Below are 10,499 nucleotides of genomic sequence, written 5' to 3' on the forward strand. Positions count from 1 at the left end.
CAGCGGGAACAGCGAAGACACGATTAAAGGGGACGTTTAAAGGGGAGGTTATTTTAACTCGCGACTCTCACACACCACGAAGCAACAGCACACGAAACCCAAGACAGAAATTAGTTTTCACTGTTTAATGGAATGAATTTTAAGAGAAAATACACCGCACAGAAAATTTACCGTGCTCTCGGATTACATAATTTATGGTCACTTCCCCAGGTCCTCTCATGTAGGAAGTGTATCAACTTGCAAAATACTAAATCAGTTAACATACTCATAACGTGTTTTCCATGAACCGTTAAGCACCACGAACATGCGGGGTTTTTGGTAGGTTTATGAGTGACATGGACGCAGTTAGCATGGTCTTAGTCTCCAGGTTGTCCTCCTCATAAATGGGCACCGGGGCCGGGTCTTTCCACGTCCACAGTGAGGGATGCCGCCGCGGGCTCGTCCACCAGCCACAACAGCTCTCCGTGCGCGGGCGTGACGCGCGCGGCAGGCGGAGGCGCGCTCTCGCCACCCTCCAGCACTCGCTGGGGGCCAGAGGAAAACGTGAAGGCATCAGGTTTATTTATACACAGCGTGTAGACCACACAGCAGATTTCATTACATTCGTTGTACACGAAACCCGTAATTTGGGGAGAATAGATGAGCAGTTGGCAGACTTTAAATATGCGTTTTTTTGTCAGATGTATATTGTTAATGTATATGAAGTCTTGGACCCAAGCGTATCTTTTAACTTGCCTTGAGCACAGGCGCTTTGCTGGCCCCGGTTGACACGAAGATCACGCAGCGCGCGGCGTTCACTACGGGCAGGGTCAGGGTGACGCGCTGGGGGGGCGGCTTGGGGGAGTCACTGATGGGGGCCACTATCTTTTGGCATTCCTGTTCATTAAAGGACACAGGTCATGAGTTAACAAGGAACCGGGGCAAAATGAAGGAGGCGTATTCTGGTATTTTTTGATTAACTTTATGTAGCCAGGTGAATAATAAAGTTATTATTTCCATATGAAATGGTCATCGTTCTCTCCTTTGCCTCGTATGCTATTTTAAGTATCCAATAGGTGGCACTGTTGAGAGGTAGTATAGGCCAGTTTCTCGTGCATGTATGAAATTGCACGTATGACATCACCCAGCACGAGAGCCTAACTGAAACTGTAACGGACAGAGACGTTAATAAGTATCACCAACCGCCTCTCTGTAAAACGTGAAGTAGTGTGTCGGCGTAAGTGTTTCAACAAAGTTTTATTAAATGTTTATGTGGTAACAATGTAAAAATGAGTTTTATTGATATAGATGTATCTTTGTTTGATTTAGAGGGGAGATAAGACTGTCCACTGGAGTGTGTGTCCTTCCGTTAAAGAGGCTGTCTGTAATTTTTTGAATGAACAGTCCACTACTGTTGTCTTTCTTTTTTTGTCCCGAAGTACTTGTTAATTTTAGTTGTTAATTTAAATATTCAAATCAAACAAAGTTAATGCTGTTTCCTTTTGGGGATCAGTCGGGAAATAAAAGCCCCACATTAATCTTAGAGCTGTCTGGTTTGTGTGATTCCCTCCTTCTACACCTGGCCACATTTAAACTAATACACATATAGGACGTCCTTGTGCAAGTGGAAACGAATTGGCACTAACAAGATGGTACAAATTGATGTTTCCAACCATTGTTGAAGTATGTGAACAAATGTAAACCTTTACTATAAAATATTCAAGCATAAAACACCAAATACTTGTTTGGATCTTGAAGTTGTAAAATACATTTTGGCAGGCAGCAGAGATATTTCTGTCTATACCGTAGTTTACCCACATTAGCTTAGTGGGTAATTACGTGCTGTAGGCCTACCCAACAAAAACAGTGAGGTAAGGGTGTGGTTTAGGGCGAGAGGGACTACACACAGAGTACAGAGCAGGTGAAGCATTACTCCACACAGATACTAATGTTTTCATCACAGCACATGGACTGTTTATCCACATTCAGCCCTTAATGGAAAGGATTCATTCTGGACTACATTTGCCGCCAAATCACATACATAGAGAGATCACATACAGGAACGTGTACAAGGCATTTGAGCTAGACCCCTTCTGGAAGGAATACAGAAGGTGGAGAATTACACAGGACAAAACACTGGAATGTGAGGCTGAAATCAGGGTTTTCACAGTGGAGATGACCCCTAAACTGGAGGAATGACATCTCCCAGGAATGTCAATGTCAATGTCAATCTCACTCACACACACACACACACACACACACACACACACACACACACACACACACACACAACCCGACATAACATATGGCCTCACCTGCAGTAAAACATGGTCTGGGAAGAGGGAGCATGTATGTCCATCAGGTCCCATGCCAAGCAACAACATATCAAACACTGGCATTTCTTCTGTATTGAATGCCTGCAGGGACATCAGTCATTACTAGAAGATGACAAATATGACAAATATTCACAACTAGAGGATGAAAACTATGACAAATATGAGATAAAGAAGTGCTGCATATCCCACTGACAAAACAAACAAATATATTACTGATCAGACTAGACGTTTGTGATCCAAGTACAGCAAAACAATTATTTGACATTATCGACAACAAAAATAACATTTCTTTCATAATTTCTTGTTTACCTTTCATGTATTGCCAAAGAAAGTGAAAGAGTGAATTTAATAAACCTGAAAGCATGGGGAGAAGCCAGGCCTGTGGACATGTTCTTGAAGAGGACAGAAGACTTCCATAGGAGAAACCCAGACTGAACCAGATCAACAAGACTCCGCAGTTTCACCGTTCTTATACTTTATGTCCAATTTCAATTAAATCTGGGACCACTAAATACTGTGACTGTAAAGTCAGCAGGTCAAAATCTCTGATGGCTATTGTCATATGTGGCCCCACTGTACTGACATAATCTCCTGACCAATCGGGACGTGCTCTGGAGTTTTCCTTACTGGAACTTGTTTTACATTAAAAAAACTGTATAAAAAACAAAAAAAAAACCAAATAAACAAAAATAAAGGATGCTAAATGATTTGCTACGGTCTCATGTACAAGCCATATTGATGCCAATTTAAACGTTTATTTGCTGATCAATGAATATTACATATTTGATTACTGAATGTCTTTTATCTTTCTGGGTCAGAGTACCTTACGGAGTTTTCCTGCATAGTCTTCGGCACACTCCTGCACAGGTAAGGAGGGATCTATTGCTAAAATCCTCTCCTCTGGAATGTTGACTTTTGTGAAGAACTGATTCTAAGAGAGAACAGAAGAGACCTCTATATAACACGTAGTGTTCACATTAACCTTATTCATGAATCCTGAAGTGAACACTCACTCCCCGGTTACCTTGTAAAGTCCGTAGGTGCTCTCAGGGTCATCCTCAGGAACGAATCTTTCATCACAGAAGCCCACCAGCCACCGGCTACAGTCGAGGTTTGGTACCGCAGGCAGCTCCTTACTTAGAATGGATACCAGACTTCCCCCAGAGAGACCCAGGGAAAAACAGTCAGAACCACTAGCCAGGGCCCTCGCTGCCCGGGAGGTGACCAGTTGTGCCAAGGCTGGCCCAAGCTCCACTGCTGAAGGAAAAACTAGCACTCTTCTGCCCGACATTGTCACCTGAAATAACAGCAGGAAGAGACACTAGATATATATATATATATATATATATATATTTTTGCACACTGACCATTTTAAGGGTCAGCAATGGCCGTTTGACAAACTTGTATCTATCCAATAAAGACACATTAGGTAATGAATAGGACATTAGGTTTGTAATATTTTGGGAGAAAATGGGTTACAAGAGTCTGGTGTGCTTAACAGTCAGGGTTGCCAACTCTCACGCATTGAGCGTGAGACACACGCATTTGACCGTTTTCACACGCTCTCACGCCACACTTCCGATATCTCACGCCGAAAAAAAAATATCCAGTTTATTTACCTCAGATCCACATATATGATTCAATACGTTACTAGTTCGCTAGCTCTGGCGCCATCCACCGGCGATATAACACTGAATCTGTGTCCATTTTACGTTCGCCACCCCCCCCCCCCCCCCCCGCTCAACAAAATACACTCGCCACCGGCTCCAGGTTAAACGTCAAAGCGAACGTCAAAAGTTGGCAACCCTGTAACAGTAATGGAGGAAGTGAACTCAAATATAACAAATGTGGTCTAGATTAAACAGTTACAGTGCCCGCAGAATGAAACATTTGAAACATAAAATTATCTGTCTTGTTTAGACGAGCAGGAATATCATCCGCCTTCATCCCCAGCGCTGAGTCAATGCGCTGAGAGACGTCTAGTCTGGACTACACAGGACTTACAGGTTGAGCATCGCAAAACCATGACATGACCACGCAACTTAATATTAGCTGGGTATGAAACGCGTGGTCAAACGTAAACATCAAAACACGACACCTTTACAAGTCCTACCAGAAATTTACGTTTCAATATTTTTACTAGCTACATTTACCCTGGAATATTTGCTCAGCTTGAAACCTGACGGAAGTTTCCCGTCTCTGTTCCCGCCTCTCGCTTCCTCAGGCGACGTCACAACATCCAATCAGCGGACTGGAAACGGACGACTTTATTCTGATGCATGATGGTAGTTGTAGTCTTTCTGGTTCTCGTTGAGCGTCTCGTTTCTATGCTCCGCTTCAGTAGATGGCGATGATAGTGCCTTGCTAAGACAAGTCTGTGTACTGACCATAGACATTTACATTTTAACGATCTGATGGCTACTGATGCCTAGAAATTCTCTTCCTTGTTATTTTTCTATGGCACTGACACGCTAAATAAGAGGAAGGTGCGAAGAGGAGGGACTGCACAAGTGACCAAAACAACTTTTACAATCGCTAGATCGTTGCGCATAGCGTGGCAGATTGTTTTAAATCTGTACGAGATTATTACCCTAGCTAGCACAATTGCGTTTTTTTTATCTGCTATCTTATTTTTAAAGAATTGAGAGATGCTAACGACTCTTTCCGCTTTTCAGACTCAGTTAGCTGCCATTATGGAAACATTAGCGAAAACAGCCGTGTTAGAGATAAGTAAACTTGTCGACATAGAATGCAAGATACTGCGGTCCGAAGTGTCGCGCAGTCACCATGAAATTGACTCTCTGAGGAAAAGACTGCACATGATGGAGCAGATGCTGTCGCCAAATGTAAAGAACCAGGAGGCTGGAAACGGTGAACACATTGTACTCAAATCAGTACAGGGACAGCGTTTCCCTGTTGAATTTTGTCCCAGGACAGACAACCAAACACGCGTTAAAAGGTAGTTCTGTTTTCATAGGCCTTATTTCTTTTTTTTTCTTCATACTGTCCGTTGTCTGGGACAGCCTAATGCAGTTTTGCAACTGCAGTTCTGTACAATTGCATCTTTGTCACAGGGATTGATTTACCCTCAGTGGTTTTAAGATTGTTTTAATTTGTGTAGAGAGAATAACTTGGAAGAGTTGAACAGGTGCGATTCCAGTTTGGGGGAACCATCTGGATTTACCCGAAAGAACCATGTACGTTTGCTTTGCAAATGACGGTACTGACTTGCAGAACATTCTTGAAATTTCATGTGTGGACTGCACTGTCCAAATAAACTAACAATTTCAATGGTTTATATTGTCATATAGGCTGATGGAGAGACACAATGTGTCTTTCTGCAACAGCGCCACGCGGACAAACTCCCCATCGAAATCACCATCAAACAGGAGCCTAACGGAGTGGATCTGTGGAGTTCTGAGGGTGGAGAGACAATACCGAGGGAGGAGAGTAAGTCCCCTCCACCTTTGTGATGGCACCATATGGCACTGCAGGATCAATAGTGCTGTTTCTGGAAGGATTCGGATCAGTGCTGCGTATTTTATGTCAGTTATTGTAATTGCAGGAAATCAATCATTGAATTTGATCTGAAACTAACATAACAGCTGCATTATTTGCTTTACTTTAGTTTGTGATAAATGTCATTATTTCTTCCCAGTTACGGTAGCGTGTGTGATTGGCTGTAGTAGTCCAGAAGAAATATCATCCACTCTGCGTGTGGCCGACGACACTACTGACCAGGGAGCCCAAGTTGTGAAGACCGCTTCTTCAGCCAACACGCTGGACAAAATCGCACTTGACAACAGTTCACGTGTCCAGACGAGGCCGTTTGCACAAGCCCCGTCGAGCTCTACGATAGGCAGGACGCACTGCGGCACATCGCAGAGCTTCCCGTCGCCGAAGCCCACGAGGACTCGGGCGGCCTCCGGGCGGGCGGCGGAGAAACGGTTCGCCTGCCCGCACTGTGCCAAGCGCTTCAAGTGCTTCAGCCAGCTGGAGATCCACGAGCGCAGTCACACGGGCGAGAAGCCGTTCAGGTGCACGCTCTGCGGCAAGAGGTACGCGCAGAAGGGGCACCTGTACACCCATCAGCGCACGCACACGGGGGAGAAGCCGTACCGCTGCGTGCACTGCGGGAAGGGATTCATACAGAAGTGCACGCTGGACATGCACCAGAGGACTCACACTGGAGAAAAACCCTTCGTCTGTGCCAAATGTGGCAAAGGGTTTACAAAGAAATGCAATTTAAACAAGCACATGGCCGTGCATTCAGACCCCACCACGGGCCTCTGTGTTGAATCTAGCCAGCAGGACCGTAGCATCAGGTAGTTAATGGACTGTGGCACGATGGTACTGACACAAGCTATAAATGTTCTGATTTTATTTTATTTTTTAAGCACTTTTTAGTAATAGTAATGGCATGGGCAACATGTGTTGCAAACAGTATTTTGAGATCTGTCTGAGTTGTATACAGAATTGTCACAAAGCAGTTTCGCAGAAGGTAAGGCCACCTAATGAGCTAGCCAGTGACAAGGCAGGAATTCTGGTTTGGGCACAAGAAAGACCCCTTGAACAGAGACAATACTTGAGTGGGTAGCCAGACTGACCATTGAAAAAAAAATTCAGACAGGCAGGTGGACAAGAATTGAAGATTGATAAGGATATGGCAGACTACTGACAGCTGACCATTTACAGGGTGTTAAGTGTGAGTACATTGTAAGATAAGCTGTGGTTTTAAAGGTAAGGTTTAAAACATAAGAAACAGGGTGAGAGTTCAAGCATGAGTTGAAATGTTTTAATTATCCTGGACAGGAAGTCCACTAAATACGTCACAACAGGATACAGAATCACTATCAGATTTACGTATTCCATGTACACAAGTCTGCATTTTAAAGCAGACATCATAGTCAAACTGCGTATGGAGTGTTTAATTTTTGCAGAAGCAAACTAGCAACTTGTGACTTGTATGTCTTTGTTTTGTTTATGGACACGAAAAAGATATTGGTCAAAGCAGAAACAATGCCCTTAACAACAACAATACGTCTTATCTGATATAATAAACCATACTCCGAACACCCTACGCCCAGAATATATTGATTCCACTAAAAATGATTCCTCTCAGTACCACGTAGGGCAATTTATATCGAATAATTAGACGGTTCTGGTCATTGATCAAGTTCGTCAACTTAAACGATAATCTGTAGTATAAGCCACGGAAAACGACCACACCGTTAAAACCGACCCACAATGGCGCACTTGATGCTATTTATATATTTTCCGTGACGGTCAGTTGCAAGGCACACGGGGCGAACGTGGAGCCGCCGTGTTCTTCTACGAGACTTACGGTAAAGACTCCCATGATCCCCCTCTGCGTTTCCTTTCATAATAAAGTAATGAAAAGAGAAATAAACGAACTGGAGGAGATCTCGCACGGCCGACAATAAGCACGGTAACATTGTGAAGAGGGTTTTACTCGCAACATCGTGGGTGTGGTTTCTAAACGATGGAAACGATGGTGAGTGATTCGCATTTTCAGACCCAGTTAACGTCGATTATGGAAATGTTAACGAAAACGGCCGTAGTTGAAATAGGTAAACTTGTGGAGCAGAGCCATGCGATATTGAAGCTGGAGATATCGCGGCGAGTGAGCGAAAACCAATCTCTTAAGAACAAATGTGAATTTCTTGAGAAGGAGCTCAAAGCGACGAGAAGAAGTGTTCAAGCAAGTACTGGGGTGCAGTTTGAAAGCGGGTCCAACGGTAGGTTGTAATGTCCAAAAAGATTAAAACGATAAAAAAAAAATATGTGCTCCTTTAATATCTTCATTCTGTTTAAAGTTAGTAAATTGCTTTTCTGGTATCGTTCGCCAGTAAAAAAATGTATTTACACTACATTTAACAGAAGTCGTACGTCGTCCCACCATTGACGGCGTCTTTGGCAAAGAATGGTGCATAGACTTATGGAAAGAAAAGGAACCGACCGGGACCCAAAAGGACGAGGCGCCAGGGGACTCTTGCATGTTGGAGGTTTGTATAGATGCACTGAAGGACCGCTCGTGATTGTTTTAAACCAAAGTGTTTGAGTGGTGGTTGTGTTGTAGGCTATGGACGAAATTGTGTAGTAATCTTGTATTGTGTTGATGTCCGTTAGTCAGTTGATCTGATGGATGATGAACCTGACATGATTATCATCAAGGACGAAAGCTTTGAAGATTGTTCAGGGAAAAGCAAGCTACAAGCAGACTCCAGGAGTAGCGAAAAGGGTATGTATAATAAAGAGGTAATGAATAATGTAGTCACTTTGAAAAGGGAGTATCCACTTATACACATTCAATTGTTGATTTAAAGGGACTGCATTCTCTAGCATCGAAGGAGATGTAGCCCAGAGTGGTGAAGACTTTATCACGTACACCATACCTTTGGATGGCACGAGGCAGAGACAGCCAAGTGACCAGACCTTCGTCCCAAGACCATCAGAGCTGGGAGATGCAGCCACTTCGTCTGATGTGAATTCGGAGGAATTTGGTGGATTTTATCCAGCTAACACCAGCCTGAACGCTCCCAAGACCCTCACGGCAGGGACGGAGCAGAAGAAGTTTCAGTGTATGTTCTGTGAAAAAAACTTTAGCTACTTGAGCTATTTGAAAGTACACTTACGGATACACTCCGGAGAGAAGCCGTTTGCTTGTCCTGTGTGTGGCAAGCGGTTTGCTCAGAAAACGTATCTTAAAATACACATGCGCACTCACTCTGGAGAGAGACCCTACACCTGCGTTGAATGTGGGAGAAGCTTCTCACAGAAAAGTTCGCTGAATATACACCTACGCAGACACACTGGAGAGAAACCGTATACCTGTGTAGACTGTGGGAAACGGTATGCAAATAAACATGGTATAAATAGACATCAGTGTACTAGTTAGACTAATCTCAATATGAAATGTGTAACTGGGATTAATGTTGGAATGACACTGTGCAATGTGCATGTTGGCACATACATTGAAGAAAATTTTAAAGTCGTGTGTATAAACGAACCTGCTCTTTTTAAAAAGAAGCATTTATAAACCCCATCTCTATCTACCACATCTAGAAAGTACATCTAAAGCCAATTACCACCAAACTTTCATTTCCATGCATTATGCTGTACTTAGAATAGACATCTACTGACTCAAAAAACAATTAGAATGGAAGTTCGGGGGCACTTGTTTTTGGTAGACCTGCCCTTAGAGATTAGACTGAAAGATGTTGGACTGTGACCATCCTGTAAACTTTTTTTTTTCTTCCCAGAAGTTTAAATGGGAAGTTTCAGGCTTACTGAACGTTGGGGAAACAAGTGTCAGAAATAGCTGGTTAAATAAGATGTTGTGTCAGCACTGTAGTCATTTTCATGGATAAACGTGCTTCCTACGGCCAAGATGAGCACTGGCCAAAAGGAGAAGGGGTGTGGTGGTGGTGGTGCTTTGTCCTGTACACACAGTTCTGAGTGTTTTTATATTTTTTGCCACGTTTGATAATTAGGAATGTTTGAAGTAATCCATGTATTTGTTAGTAGAATGAGAAATTAAGTTATTCTCATTATTTCCAATCTTATACAATCTTTTAAATCCCATTTATGCCTTTTAGTAGGTTTTTATTGGTTTTTTTTCTGGTTTACTAATAAATTGTTGTTGAATGATTATGGTGTATTTGTGAATGAATTTTGTGATGATATCTTAGTGGCTTGACGACTACAACACTTGACGATTACAACACTTGTCATAGATTAATGAGGCAAAAGTTTTAAGGTCAGCAAAGCAGTCTTTTTCTCCTGTGGTTATTTGTCATCCTAGTCAGAATGCTCTCTGCCCAGAAGGCTGGCTGAGGAAGACTGGGATTAACCAGGCTGTAGCAGTCTACAACTACATGCCATTTGTCAGGTCGTCTACTTGTGGTTAGTTGGTTTGCCAGAAGAAAATGGCTGCCTTAAATCAGATAAATACTCCACCTTCTGTGAGATGGTAGGACTGCGCCCTGTGGCACATGTGGTGTTGTGTACAAGTCTGTGTCCTCACGCCATATTCGTAGGAAGGCCTGTTTCTAACCACAGGGTAGACTTGACCATGGATGCATATAAGGCTGAGCTTAATTTACACATTCATAAACATTAAACATGCCAACACCTATAAATAAAGCTGGAGTGATGTATAAA

The 10,499-nt window shown here is 43.0% G+C and overlaps 2 protein-coding genes across 5 annotated transcripts; one reads left to right on the forward strand and one right to left on the reverse strand.

Annotated features, from left to right (window-relative positions):
- Positions 1 to 110: 110 nt before the first annotated feature.
- pgls (6-phosphogluconolactonase) lies at positions 111 to 4,670 on the reverse strand. Of its 4 annotated transcripts, none has more exons than XM_077010024.1 (6): positions 4,469 to 4,670; positions 3,340 to 3,612; positions 3,139 to 3,246; positions 2,295 to 2,396; positions 736 to 876; positions 111 to 524 (listed from the first exon to the last, which is right to left on the reverse strand). In XM_077010024.1, the coding sequence occupies exons 2-6, from the start codon at positions 3,604 to 3,606 to the stop codon at positions 378 to 380; spliced, it is 765 nt and encodes a 254-aa protein (XP_076866139.1). In that variant the 5' UTR covers positions 3,607 to 3,612; positions 4,469 to 4,670; the 3' UTR covers positions 111 to 377. The 4 variants fall into 4 exon arrangements, with proteins under 4 accessions (XP_076866139.1, XP_076866141.1, XP_076866137.1 ...); XM_077010026.1 differs by having other exon boundaries at positions 4,429 to 4,520; XM_077010022.1 differs by having other exon boundaries at positions 4,320 to 4,519.
- Positions 4,604 to 9,987, forward strand: LOC143516359 (uncharacterized). Its single transcript, XM_077007911.1, has 9 exons — positions 4,604 to 5,274; positions 5,437 to 5,512; positions 5,627 to 5,765; positions 5,974 to 6,643; positions 7,606 to 7,660; positions 7,819 to 8,074; positions 8,217 to 8,341; positions 8,466 to 8,577; positions 8,663 to 9,987. The coding sequence occupies exons 1-9, from the start codon at positions 4,964 to 4,966 to the stop codon at positions 9,232 to 9,234; spliced, it is 2,316 nt and encodes a 771-aa protein (XP_076864026.1). The 5' UTR covers positions 4,604 to 4,963; the 3' UTR covers positions 9,235 to 9,987.
- The last annotated feature ends 512 nt before the right edge of the window (positions 9,988 to 10,499 follow it).

This window comes from Brachyhypopomus gauderio, chromosome 6 (assembly GCF_052324685.1).
Source record: "Brachyhypopomus gauderio isolate BG-103 chromosome 6, BGAUD_0.2, whole genome shotgun sequence".
In the NCBI taxonomy this organism is placed as follows: domain Eukaryota; kingdom Metazoa; phylum Chordata; class Actinopteri; order Gymnotiformes; family Hypopomidae; genus Brachyhypopomus; species Brachyhypopomus gauderio.